The sequence below is a fragment of the Emys orbicularis genome, chromosome 1, assembly GCF_028017835.1.
Source record: "Emys orbicularis isolate rEmyOrb1 chromosome 1, rEmyOrb1.hap1, whole genome shotgun sequence".
Taxonomy (NCBI): domain Eukaryota; kingdom Metazoa; phylum Chordata; order Testudines; family Emydidae; genus Emys; species Emys orbicularis.
The window spans coordinates 90,468,803-90,483,340 of record NC_088683.1 but is presented as its reverse complement, the minus strand read 5'-3'; the positions used below and the strand labels follow the sequence as shown (position 1 = coordinate 90,483,340).

At 42.1% G+C, this 14,538-nt stretch overlaps 1 protein-coding gene across 1 annotated transcript in view; it reads right to left on the bottom strand.

Moving 5' to 3' along the window:
- SLC17A8 (solute carrier family 17 member 8) overlaps positions 1 to 11,933 on the bottom strand; it is a 47,752-nt gene extending 35,819 nt beyond the window's left edge. Inside the window, exon 1 of the mRNA XM_065414664.1 lies at positions 11,833 to 11,933. Within this exon, the coding sequence (XP_065270736.1) occupies positions 11,833 to 11,933 (101 nt within the window). The remainder of the gene's footprint in view (positions 1 to 11,832) is intronic.
- Between the last annotated feature and the right edge of the window lie 2,605 nt (positions 11,934 to 14,538).

Here is a 14,538-nt window from a genome sequence, read left to right as displayed (position 1 = left end):
AGGAAAATATATTATTCTGTCAGTAAAACTCTTTCATATGTGCATGGCAGCAACACAGTCTAATCGGCCACTACAGCTATGTCCTTATAAGAGATTTAACTCTTGCTATAATGCAGTGAATTAAAAATCAGTTATACGTTTAAAGGGCTATATCTTCAAAAGCTGCCTGAAATTTTTGCATGTGCAACCTTCCAAGTCCAAAGACCCACATCAGGTAGTTGGACATCTAACTGGCCAGATGCTCATGCAAATGCTGTTAGCAAGCACAAATATGGAAGCTGTGTTGAGGTTATCAGAAATGACAAACTCCACAAAGGAAAATAAAACACATTGCTAACCATAACTACCAAATGTTCTAAATTATACCGGAAGCACACACAAAGCTCTTTTTATCTGTAGATCTCAAAGTGTGATACAAAAGGAGGGTATTATTAGTCGCATTATACAGATGGTGGTGTAATTGTAGGGGTCCTGACCCAAAAAGGAGTGGTGGGGGTGGTCGCGAGGTTATTGTAGGGGGGGTTGCGGTACTGCTACCCTTACTTCTGTGCTGCTGCTGGCAGTGGCACTGCCTTCAGAGCTGGGCAGTTGGATAGCAGCAGCTGCAGGCTGGGAGCTCAGCTCTGAAGGCAGAGCCGCAGCCAGCAGCAGTGGAGAAGTAAGGATGGCATGGTATGGTATTGCCATGGGTGGCTGGTGAACTGCCAGGTGGGGGAGGCTAGCCCCCAGCCAGCCCCGCCCCCCAACCCGAGGACTCGCCCTCCTTCCCCCACAGGAGCCTCCCCCTTCCCATGGCCACCAGCACCCCCACCCCCCCAGCCCCAGAGCGCCGGGCCAGCAGTGCAGCCACTGAGAACAGGGCAGGTGGGTAGTGCGTGACCCCCCCGCCCCAGCCCCAGAGCACAGGGCAGGTGGGTGATGTGTGGCCTGCCCCCGGCCCCCAAGCAGGTGGGCCAGTGGCGTGGCCCCTGAGAGCAGGGCCAGCGGGTGGCACATGGCTCCCCCCACCCCAGAGCGCAGGGCAGGCAGGCAGGCATTGTGCGGCCCCACCCCCTGGCCTGCTGAGCACAGGGTGGGTAGCGCGTGGGCCCCCCCAGCTCCCAAAGCGCAGGGCATGTGGGCCCCCCTTCACGGCCCCAGTGCCTCCAGCCCCCCCTCCAACCCCGAGTACCGGGCAAAATGGCCTCAGCAGGCTTCCCTGTAGAGGAGCAGCCTGTCTGGGCTGGGGCAGGGGGAAGGGCAAGCAGGAGGTGGCTCACTCAGGGAGGCGGGTGGGCAGGGCCATGCTGGGCTGTTTGGAAAGGCAAAGCCACCCCAGCCGCCCATGGGTATTGCCACCCTTACTTCTGCGCTGCTGCCTGCAGAGCTGGGCCCTCAGTCAGCAACTGCCACTCTTCGGCCGCCCAGCTCTGAAGGCAGCAGCGCAGAAGTAAGGGTGGCCTAGTATGGTATTGCCACCCTTACTTCTGTGCTGCTGCTGCTGGCGGGGCACTGCCTTTAGGGACTGGCACCTGGCCAACAGCCACTGGTCTCCAGCTGCCTAGATCTGAAGGCAGTGCAGAAGGGTGGCAATACCTGACCCCCTAAAATAACCTTGTGACCCCCCCTGCAACTCCCTTTTGGGTTAGGACCCCCAATTTGACAAACGCTGGTCTCCTCTGTGAAATCTGTATAGTATAGGGTAAAAGCACACAAAAGACCAGATTTCATGGCGGGAGACCAGATTTCACAGTCCGTGATGCATTTTTCATTGCCGTGAATTTGGTAGGGCCCTACTCATTATAGAACACACCACCCGCTTCGGGTGTCTGCCCTGTTTTCTGACAGTCATCCCTGAGACTGGCACTCACAAACAGAATGACAGAGAGGTATTCAGATCTCTGGGCCTGTTTCAGTTTCAAATAAAAATTGTTTTTGAAGGAAGGCATGCAGAGTATTCAGGTTACACTATTATACAAATATCTGGACACCATTTACAAAAACATCCCAATACAAGTGGAACACAATTTGTCTAATACAAAAATGTTATAACATCTCTTAACCACCTTTCTGGGCACTCTCAGATTGCTCTAATACAGTATCTCTCAGCGTTTTCAGATGGGCAACCCCTTATTCAATATCAAAAATGTTCATGACGTCCTTGCATGTATTATAAAAGTAAGAGTAAAAAGTGTATCAATACTAACAATAAGCCTATATAATTTATTTGTGTGTGTGTGTGTGTGTGTGTGTTGAGAGGTTGATGGAATACTAGAACTTGAAGGGTAAGGATGTGCAGGGAGTGGGGAAGCAAGATTTTCTTTGCAATCAATTATCAACACCTCCCGACCCCTTGAGGGTCATGACCAAACAGTTGAGAGACACTGCTCTAATAAATTCTTATCCCCCTATTTGTTCAGATAAAAGCAACTGCGCTTTATTTAGTGCAATCATCTCTTCTTAATGAATTCATAGCTATCAGAAGTATTAGTTCTTCTGGGCAATGACTGCGCCAGCTTACACCACTTAACACCACGAGGCCCCTGTCTTGATGGAGGCTCTGGGTTCTTCAGTAATGTAAGCAGGGGTTAAAGTAACTTTAAGGACTTACCAGTACGCAGGGCAGCCGGAGTCCTGGGCAAGGTGGGGGCGCGACTCTGGGCCCCCGGAATGGGCGTGGCCTCAGTTGGGGCCAGACTCCCCCAGCCAGCCCTTCAGCGCTGCCCAGCCCGTGCTGCCAGGGGCTCCGGCAGCGATTTAAAGGGCCCAGGGCTCTGGCCGCAGTCGGGAGCCCCAGGCCCTTTTAAATCACCAGGCCCTGGGGCAGCTACCCCTTTTGCACCACCACCCCACCCCCGTCAGCGACCCTGCTGGTATGGTGCTTAAAGCGCTAACATCAGCTGTATACCAGCCCGTTCCGGCAGCCACTTTCTTACCAGTACGCCATACTGGCCCGTACCGGCTTACTTTCACCTCTGAATGTAAGTATTAGAAAAGAATAGTAACTTGTGGGGGATATTTTTCCCCACTTCCTGTGAACTCAGTGCTGGTGAAAAGTGTCAAACTGGCAGCCTGGAGATCCCAAGCCCTCTGTTTATCCACACAAAAGATCCAGTGGCTGCAGTGACAGTGCAAACTTCCCCACACTGTTCCTATATCATGCCTTGAGCGTGCTTTGAAGGGTAAGAAAATAATTTAATCTCCTGGACCTAGCCTCTCCGCTGAGATTGCCTGTTGTGGCGATAAATTTTGTGATGTACACACCTGTCCACTGCAACCAGATTGAAATTTAATTTACATTGGGCAATAAATCACCACTAAATAGTAACAATTTACTGTCCTGGGTTGGATTTGACCCAGTTTGCGAGTGGTGACAGGTCCACTTCTACAGCCCACTTAAAAATCTCCTTAAACCCAGTGGTTCCCAGCCTTCTCCTGGAGGAGCCCCCATTGTGCTGGAATGATTGGCAGATGTGCCTCCCTCTGCTGTGCTTCCTCACACTATGCCCTGGCACCATTCCTGCAATCTCATTTTCTGTGTCCTGGCCTTTAGTCCTTTCTTTTTCCTTTGCATCTTTTACATTTGTGTGTGTGTTGTGTGCATGTGCATTCTAATTACTCTTCTTCTGCTCGGTTGCTTTGTCTCTCCCTTCTGGATCCCCATTCACTAGAAGGCAACATGCTATCTGGGTTGGAGGCTGCATGGGGCCAGACTCTATGTGCTCCCTTGGGCCAGTGAGAGACTAGTTCTCTACATGCAAACTGTTCCTGTGGCTGGTTGCTTTAGGGGTCATTGTGGAAGTAGGGAAGGAAGCTGAGTGACTTTCAAGGAGCCAACTGCTGCTTCAACTATCATCACGTGAGCACATTTGCAATGAGAGTTGGAGCTGATTTGGGGTTATTCAGCTTTCTCCACTTCCTTTGCTCTTCTCCTACATCCTGAGCCCCATGACTAAGCCTTCCTCTCTTCCCCAAGGCGGCCTGTCCTCCATTGCTGGGAAGCACTACCCTAAGCCACCCACCTATCAGAAATCATTAAGACAAGAGAGCATTTTCTGTTCAGCTTAAACTATTGATAAAAGAAACATCTTTAAAACCAAACCTCATTTGGCTCATGATTGTATTTACATTAACTATTGTTAGCATTATTCCTTTCAAAGCACTCTCCTATTTCAGATAATACTCCTGACCCTAGCATAAGTGCGTCAAATCTCTTACATTTAGACAATGCTGTTATATAGGACGTTGCTTTCCAATCCAACCAGAAGCAGGAATTTTTAGAAATATTGAAAAAAAAAAATACTGTTAGTGTGAGATTTCCAACCAAAGTTTGCAGACCGAAGAGGTGTGAATAAGTTTTGGAAAAGCATCTTTACTTTGGGGGATTCATCAGAGCTCCGCACTTCTTGCTATTCACCCAACATAAAACTATACATAGCAAAATTGAATCTTAAAATCTAGCTAAGCAAGAATTTTCATTTTTAGCCAAACTAAAAAATTGCAAAACCAACTTGCATAACAGTCTAGTACTTGTCTTTTCAACAGCAAGTTCATTTTTCTGTAGTCATGCATCTCATATTCATCATGCCCAATCTATAAGAATATCGCTGGTAGAACTGCTAGTAACATTAAGAGGAGAATGAACTTTAAGTGCACTCTCTGTACATAAGCTCAATTTTTCCTTTCCCAACATTAACTTTTTATTCGTTGCTTTAAAATGGTGGATTTGGGCCTTAGGCCTCAATCCATCAAAACACTTAAATGCATAATTAACTTTGAACATATGAATATCCACATTGAAGTCAATAGCCAACTCATACACTTAAGCATGTGCTTAATCCAATGAAGCCTTGAGCCCTTAGACAGCACTTGCATTACAAAGCCTTTCATTTTATGTTATTTTGTCACCTGGAAATCGGCTCTGAAATGAGACTCAGAATATGACTCTCTTTGCATCTGCTGAGGAGTTACTATTGAAGGATTTTACCACTGTGAAATGATAAGCAGAATTACTTATAAACTCAGAGGAAGACTGAACTGCTTTGCAAGGTTATGAAATGGTTTAACTCTTTCTGATAAGAGCTAGTTATTTCCTTCTTCCAGGTACCAGCCTGTAGCATATTTGCAGTACATCACTCTTCTATTTGCCCTTGTTAACATCTCCTGCTGTATAGCCACACTCACCTTTGGCTGATGTTCGTTCATATAAAACAGTAAAAAAAAGTATTTGATATTCACATAATTCTCAGATAAGATGTCACAGTGATGTTGGTCTGCTTGCTTATGAAATGGCTAATTTACACCATTCCGTAGCCTTTAGGGGCTTGTCAGAAATGTTTACTCACAGTCCAAATAACCTCTGTAATTATGGGATACAATTAAAACAGAAATAATTTCACACACAAAACTGTGCTGAGGGCCATCCTGCTGGCACAAGGCAACTTCAACTTAACTGCTACATTTTTTTAAATACTCATTTCTAAACTTGCTCATCAGAAGTAGGCGTTCCCCCCCCCCCACACACACACACGCTGCTTTCAATAGACACAAGAGTAGAATTCAGAGTTTTAAAAAGTTGAGATTCCTGAACAAAGCCATAGCAGATCTTACATATTTTGTATTTAAATTATGAGTTTGTTTCCTGATTTTTTGGGGCTCATGTAAAAGAAATGGTTTTGTCACTTATGTAAACAATATGAAGTTGCTTTTTCAACACTCAGCATTCAAATATAGCTGTCTGTCGGTGGAACCTCCATAGCGTCTCTTAGCTGGGTGTGTGGCAGAGAAGCTGTTCTAGAGACAACACATATTTAAATCTTGGAAGAAATTCAAGGCCCCTTTTGAGCCTTCAGTCCTGCCAAAGCTTTAACAGCACCATAGCTTTAACAGTACTGATTGATTCTATTCCTTTACCACACTGAAATCAGATACAGAGAAATCTTGCCGGAGCACATGCAGGTGAGCTGTCTCCAGCTGATCTACCTGTAGCTAGATGAAGCATCCTGGGAGAGCTGTAAAGTCTTAAGCATAACATCCTCCTGACCACTGTAACTTTAAGCTACCATCCCTCCCTAACCAGCAGGGAGTGTCCCACGCAAAAGACTGCAAATCCATAATCCAAAAATAATAGATTTAGCGGTTTCCTATTGATTTTACCATATCCTTTCAAACATGAGATTTCATTTAAAAACTCTGAAGTCTCTACCCTTTGCAATGATGCATCATCACACACTGTATGTCTCATGTTCTCACTGTAACACAAAATTTTAACTCCAGCCTCAGACTTCCCCACATCATAATGTCCACCATTGCATGGATTTCTAAGAGATCTTGATAAGGTTGGAGTTAAAAATTTGTTTTATAGTGCTATCACAAAGAATGTAGGCTGTGTAAATGTTAGAGTTGTTTAGGACTTCTAGACAAAGGATCAGAGTTTGTCAGTGAAAGTAATGTGTGCAAATTAATATATATTCTAGGAGGACACATTCAATGGACAGTTTCTTGCTTTTAAGGGTTTGTGTGGATTGGTTTGCCCCTTAAGCAACTGGTTTTAATTACTTTTTTCCTTTGGGGGAATTGTATGTAAAAGTGAAATTGATTAGTCTGGTTTCATTGTCCAAGCTGAGTGAAATGCCAAAAGCAAACAACCATAGAAAGCGAAAAGGTTAAATTAAGACTGACTTACTAATAACTACTTTTACATCACAGCAAAATATGTAATTAGTAAGCCAAAGTATGTAATTATCTTCCTTTGACAATCTAAGTCAGAAGTTATTGATCAATAAAGTAAATATTTCAAAGAACTGTTCTTTAATTTTCTTTTGCCTGCCTCTCGCTCTACTTTCTTGGAAGAGGTAAGATTTTAAGTAACAGCAGCATTTTGGGCAGCTGGCCTAGATGAGATTATTGTGCAAAGCTGAAACATCTGTTCACATCTATATATTTTCAGCTGACTGACAATGCACATGAAAACATTCCTCTGACCTGAGACTTGGTGTTAAAAGTAGTGCTTAGTGAACCAGGAAAACTAGGACCTTGGGCCCAGTATTGCTTCCACTTTTACTATGGACTTTAATGAGAGCCCGACTGGGCCCTTAGATGATATAGGTCGAATATTCAGAACTCCCTTATAGCACAGTAGCCCAATTTAAAAATATGTGTATGCCTTACACCTGAGGCATATTGCAAGATGCTTCAGAATACATGCAATGCCTTATTTTGTTTAGTTTAATTTGAAGAGTGTGCTGTAGGACGTTGTTCCACCTGTGCTCATACTGTCCATGATCATCCCATATATCACTCCATTTCTTTGCCCTTCACATTATTTTTTTTCTTTTTGGTATTAAGTTCTGAAAAATAAAATATGAGAATGAACATTTGGACATCAAGCATGGATGGGTATATTTCCACAAGGCATGGCCTCGCACACTTGCTAGCCCTTTTTACACTGGTACTTCCTAAAATTCAGAAACAAAATGGTGGTTACAACAATAATTTAAAATAGGGCTTTGTTTAAAACACATTTATGGCCACCTGGCATGCATGACCTCTCTCTCTCTCTCTCCACAGCCCCTGGATTTTAAGGCTATTCCCAGTTGTGCATTGTAAATTATTCATCTTTGAATCTGATCATGTTTCTTCTTGAGGGACTGCCAAGCTTTCACCCCTTCAGTCTTATCTTGCTTTGTCTTCTGCCCTACCTCCCCCCATGCAGAGCCTTGGGCCTTAGGCTTCACTCACTTCTTCCATATAGGTGGGTAGTCCCATACGGGGAGAGGAGCAAGCAAAGAACACTCCACATCTCCTTTCCAGTGGGAAGTTTCCACTCCTCTCGACTGGGTCTACACGTGGGTCCAAGCCAGAGGAGGGCTTAATGCTGCATGCTGGGATGCATTTGCCAGGATAGGTCAGACTTACTATACAAAAGTCTCTTGGGTTTTCCTACAAGCCTTCTTAAAGACTGATTTTCATAATTTATGAAGGATTATTTTCAGATGTTCAGAAATGTTCCCTGTAGAGTGAGTGTGTGTGTGTGTGTGTGTGTGTGTGTGTGTGTGTGTGTGTGTGTGTGTGTGTACGTACTTCTCAGGGGCATTATCCACAGACTTTCAGATTTATTACACATTCATCTACCCTGTAGATGGTCATCTAAACTTTTGGACACAAACCACCTGGGAATTTTAAGGATATATGTATCCCAATCTTAAAGTTCATACACTAAATATTTGAAAATCTATTCAAAACAGAACGCCAGTATAGCTCCAATATTTAGTGTTCATAGACACTGTACTCATTTATCCTTTGCTGCTTTCTCTAGTCATTTTCTTTCATCTTGAACAAAGTCTCTAGATTTGTCATACTTAAAACTTGATTAAACAGCTTGAATGAACTTTTAACAAGTCCCAAAACTACTAAGAAAAAAATAATTTTTAGAGCAAGTGCACCTTCACCCCGCTGTATTTATTTATTTTGGTGTAGAAACTAAACCACATTTGGCAAAGATAGGCAATCACATAAAAGGAGGGAGCAGAATTTAAACAGTTTCATTTTTTAATTATTTAAAATTGCAGAGATGCTATAGTGACGGGAAAATTATAAATACCTACAATAAATTAGATCAGATTGATACATTTCAGAATAACCTTTACATAATACAAGGGGGCTGTAGCAACATGAGACAATTACACAACATTCAAATCTCACATCTTCCTCTTTAACATCATTAACCATCCTCAACACACTCATCAGTTTCATCATGGCAGCAAGAATTAGCAGATTCAGTGTAACCTCAAGCATTCAAATATCAATCAACTAAAACCCTCATTTATCCAAAGGTGAACACAACTTCTGAGGTCTTGTTCAATCACTTGGGATTTGCCCAGGTTCTAGTCATTGATGGCCAACTCTTGGCATAACAGCACCAGTGCAAAAACCTTAGTGTAGACAGGCAAACCCTATGCAAACTGTGATTTGCACCACAGCAGCTTACCCCTATTTCAAGCAGGGGTAAACTACACTGAGTGGCACTATAGCAGATTTGGTTGTCTAAACTAGGGGTGCAGCTACACCAGTGGCTGGTCAAAGATCGCTGAGATCCTCATCGTAGATAAGGCCTGAAATTGTGCTGTAGTGTATAAAGTTTTCTACATGGAAAATTTAATACACTGAAGTCCTTAAGCGCATACATCTGCAGAGTTTAGAAGCTTTGCAGGAGAAAGCCTGTTTTCCTGTGAAATGTAGAAAAACCTGCAGACTCCTGGCCCCACTAATCCAAATCCAGAGTCAGCTGAATGAATTTCAGGTGCCCCATTATATTAGGCTAATCAAGAATGTGCTATTATTGCACTTTACACTCATCCTAATTTGGAAGGGTTAAAGCAATTTCTAAAACCTCTAGCAAAGTTAGTCCATCTGACAACAAGCCAACAGCAACTTGAGCTTCCATAAGATCACACAGGAGGAAATTATTTGTGTCAATGGATCTTAAATTGCAAGGATCATTTTAAAATATTTGAATGAAAAGTAGAAGAATACCATTTATACAATTATATTAAAAAAAAATATCACACCTTTAACCCATCATATTTTCCAATGCCCGTAATTTTCTTTACAGGTTGCTAAATAGCAACCTGTAATCAGTCATCAACCAAATATTCAAAAATGTATAATATTCTCTGCTGATTTACATACTGTTGAAATCAGTGTGGTTGGATGGGGAACAAAGTCATGGCTGAATTTGGCCCAGCACAATTACCATAATAAAAGCAAAGTTCATATTTTTAGTTTGTGTTTTAAGTAGCAGTGGGTGAACTTCAAGCTAAACAGCTACATGTTTTAATAGTTTACAGAATTTTTTCAAACATAAACAAACTAGTTTGGGCTCCAGATATCCCAAGAATAGACTTTGTCATTAAACTTTCAGTGCTTCTTGGTTTGGGCCTGGTTGTAGACATGGTGAGAATAGCCTTGCATTGTATTTCTCTATTTCCTCTTTCTCCCTTGGCATTAAAATTGGGAAGGGCAGAAGCACATGAACATTTAACAAGAAACAGAGGGTCCTGTGGCACCCTTTAAAAAGAAAAAGTTTAACAGATTTTTCTCTCTGTCAAATATGGCTTGGTTTGGCTCACTACAGGTTTTGGGCAAAGCTTGAGACCAGTTCTTACTGATGGGTATTTGAACCAGTTTGCCATCTCTTGTTAGAGTTCAGCAACATTTGGGTAACAAAGACAATTCAAAGCTTGTGTGAGTTTTCCACATGGCAACCAAATGTACTGCCAACAAGCCACATGGATATGCCACCTGAACGTTAGACTATAAGCCATAAGTACATTTGTTCATATGGACCAGCAGGATTCACAGCAAAATGACTTGTGATTTAGTTGTACAGCCATACTGTCTGTGTGTGTGTGTGTGTGTGTGTGTGTGTGTGTGTGTGTGTGTGTGTGCGCGCGCTGTTTATATACTTTGCAAGTCAAAAAGCAAATGCCTGGCTTTGTATAAAAGATTGTAAATGGAGAAAAGTTAAGGAGAAACTATGCAGGGAATAAATACTCTGAGTATGCTTCAATGGGTTTACAAGGTGTAGAAGTCCTCACGATAGCAAGAGATATATGAATTCATATTAGTGACTCCTTTAAAAAAAAAAAAAAAAGCATTCTCTCCCACTCTTCTGCATATATGTACCACAGTGTAATATATAAATGAATTCATTCCCCCCCCCCCCCCCGTTTCTCTGAATAGAAGACACGCACAGATGCACCAAGAATTATACCTGGACCAGCACTCCCAACAGAAAAAGCAGACATTTGATCTTTGTATGTAAAAGCACATACAAATCCAATAGAATAAAATAAATTAAAAATAAATTAAATTGCAAACAGTGGCCTGATCTTGCAAACATTTAAGCATGTGATTAACATTAAGCATGTGAGTAGCACCATTGAAGTTATTGGCACTTTTATTTATATATTTTATGCATAATAATGAAGTCAATGGAACTATCCATGTCTTTAAAGTTAGCATGTGTATAAAGGTTTGCAGGATAGAGGCCTTTACTGATAATATTACTATTTTGTACTAATATCCATGTTTCTCCTTTACTTATCAATTTGATTCCTTTGTGTGTATAGTTTTTTTAAAATTATTATTCAAAAGTAAAAATGTTCAAGCTTTTGTTTTATTTTAAACTTCCAAATCAAGGTGAAAATGGTGAACTTTTTTTCCTGCCCCTAATAAACCCCGGATTCTCTTTTCTCTCTTTCAAACTCCTGTTTGCCCTAGCTAAAATACACACACACACGATTTTCACTGGATGGCTTTTCTGTTATTGATCCAGGGTAAAATTTTCAGACGTAATTAAGCAATTTAGGAGCCTAAATCTCATTGAAAGTCACTAGGCTTCTAAGTCAATTGGGCATTTTTGAAAATTTTACCCTAAATCTTTTTAAACATCTATCCATAAAGTTTGCATGTCGTAATTTGCAAAATGATCATCATTTCTCATGCAAGCCAAAAGTAGAAATCACTTCCGTTAAATATTTAAAACTGTGTTTAACTGTGGTCCTTTTTTATGCTCTACATAACACTAGAGTAATGTTTCATAATTTACTTTCAACTCTTGTTCAGCATAACATACTTTATAGTCTATATAGAGTCAATGCTGTAACGTTATTTTATGTGCTAACTTTTGTATCTTCTCATGTGTGCTCAGCTATTTTTTTCTGCGACCTTAACTCCTATTTTTATTAACAGATTTTTCTTCACATCTTTCCTTTTAATAAACATAACCCTAAAATTTCTTTAACTAGAACAAAATATGAATCTTTCTTGGACATTTCCATCAGATTTTACCTTTGCAGATTCCCCAGAGAGTCACTAACAGTGGTCTTCACGTCTTCCTTCCCTGGTTTCAAAAATCTGTCTTTCAGTGAACTAAACCCTTCAAAAGGCATCTTGTCGGTCTTATAAATAAATCCTTTCGGTTAACAGTTATTCACTGCTGCAGTCATATTTGCCGTTTTCAGACTTGGGGGTCCCTGTTAGTCACCTTGATGATCTCTGGGACAACAACCAGTTGCTCTAGAAAGTAGCCCAGAAGGGAAAATTCAATGCAGATCCTCCAGAACAAGAAAGTCAGGCAGGCAGAGCTCCAGTATGAAATCTAAGAAGTAAGGGCTCAGCAGCACAATTGCTGCAGCTCCACTGTGTATGTGCTATAGGGGCTGGCACCTGGCAAGAAGGCGGCTAGTCCAAAGGGCTGCAGCTGGAGGAGCTGGAGATGCTGAGGTTCGTATTCCTGGACCTGGTGCTGTTGCCTGCACCTCACGCTGACTTGCTCAGTCTCATTCTCCCTCCCTCCTCTCGCTGCCTCTCTCATGCTGAGATCCTATGCAAGGTGATGCTATAGTAACGGACACAAAACCTGTCCTCAAGCCACTCAAGTTTATTAATAGGATCTCATCCAAAGCAAAGGGAAGAAGCAAAGTTTATTAAATATTTACAAGTTCTCTCTGATGCAGGATGGGAATTACAGGCTACAGTTCCCAGTCACTGTTTATCCCCCTGTCCATATGAGCCCCCTGCCCACATGCACCTGCCTGATCTGGACTCAGAAATGTCTTCCCAAGACATGTCATTTATTATTGATATCACTAGGGCCTCAGGCAGGCAGATGCAGAAGAGTTCTAAAGTGCTGCTCTTTGAACAGGCCATAAAAGATTGGCTGTAAATTGGGTTAATTTGTTGTTTTTATTTTAACACAAAGAGGGTGAGGGAGATGACCCTGTCCCACTTAGCATGGCTTTGCTATGACAACATGTCTTTTCTAGCATCGAGTTCAGACTTTAAACAAAAGCTCTTGTAAAAATGCAACTACCTGGCAAACCCCTAATGCCTCCGTGCTACAGGCATTGAGCTGGGGTGACCTGAGACAGCCTGGCTTTTGGCAATGCCTCAGTTGTCAAGCTTTGGTTGTGGAAACAAAGGCAAGAATGTTGCCCCTTTTTAGTTGGTGTTGGGATGCTGCATGTTTTGCTTTCCTGGTGATGGTGGGGTAGGGGGGGGACACTAAACACTCCTGGTTTTGAATTCACAATCAATAGGAAAATAGGTGGATTTATACTTTCCAAGATTCCCCTGCTCCCTTGAGATATAAAGTAAAATGAGCAGCCTCTGTGACTGATGGTCGATGCCGCATCAGATGATCAGCAGACAGAGAATCAACTTCCAGATTAGATCTTGCCCAGGTGTAAAGAGTAGCACAAAAGGCAGTGTTGTCAAATGGACAGGGCAATGGGCTGGGACTCAGGAGACCCAGGTTCAACTTCAATTCCCAGCTGTGTCATGGACCTGCTATATGACCTTAAGCAAGTCACCTCACTTCTCTGTACCTCCGTTTCCCCTCCTGTCCTACGTCTGTCTTGTCTATTTAGACGGTAAGCTTTTTGGAGCAGGAACTCCCCCCCCTCTCTCTCTTTGTACAATGACTAGCACAATGGGAACCTGATCTCCGTTAAAGCCTCTAGGTGCCAAATAATGACTAAAGACCCATAATCTCTGAGGCAAGTCATGGAATGCCTCAAAAGCTGCTCTCGTAGTTGGTGGAGAAGATGCCTCTTGGAAGACAGAGTCTCACTCAGTTGTTAAAAGGCCAGTCAGTAATTTGAGATGAGCTTTTTTAACCTTCATATTCATATAAGGTATTTGCTTCCTTTGCCATCAATTAGACATCTTTTACCTAAAAAAAATAAAGCCTCGGGAAGAAGAGATTGTTGGCTGAAAGGCTTTTTTGTTGCAGAACTAACTGCTTCACTATTCCTGGTTATAGTCTCCTTCTGCCCTTTAAATAATTCTTTTCCTGCTTCTAGGGCAATGACAGGAAACCCCAGGCTCAGAATAGCATGCAGTTAATCAGCCCCCAGCAAACATGCAATACAGGAGGGGCCTAGTAGTCAGCCAGCCCCCAGCACATTCCAAATTCTTATGCTGTAGGGGATGCAGCAAATCAGCCCCTGAATTGACAAACTACAGGTAGAACCACACAGCAAATGAACATCCACCATAGCTAAAATTCATGGCATAAATCCATGCAGGTCCTTCCAAATTTCAACTTTTTTCTGCAGACATTTTTCAAGAATCTTTGTAAAACCACAAAATTTGTCACTGGGATTCAGGATCAGGTTTAATACTGAAATTACTTTTAACTCATTTTATAAAATTGATTAGATTTCAGGATGGTGGGATCCCCTTAAAAATATTGGGCATGAGAATAATAATGAAACACCGCATTGCTGTATACATACTTTGTACCTTGTTTGTAAAGGGAAATCATGCTTCACCAATCTATTAGAATTCTTTGAGAGTGTCAACAAACATATGGACAAGGGTGATCCAGTTGACATAGTGTACTTGGACTTTCAGAAAACCATTAACAAGGTGCCTCATCAAAGGCTCTTAAGCAAAGTAAGCTGTCATGGGATAAAAGGGAAGGTTCTCTCATGGATCAGTAACTGGTTAAAAGATAGGAAACAAAGAGTAGGAATAAATGGTCAGTTTTCA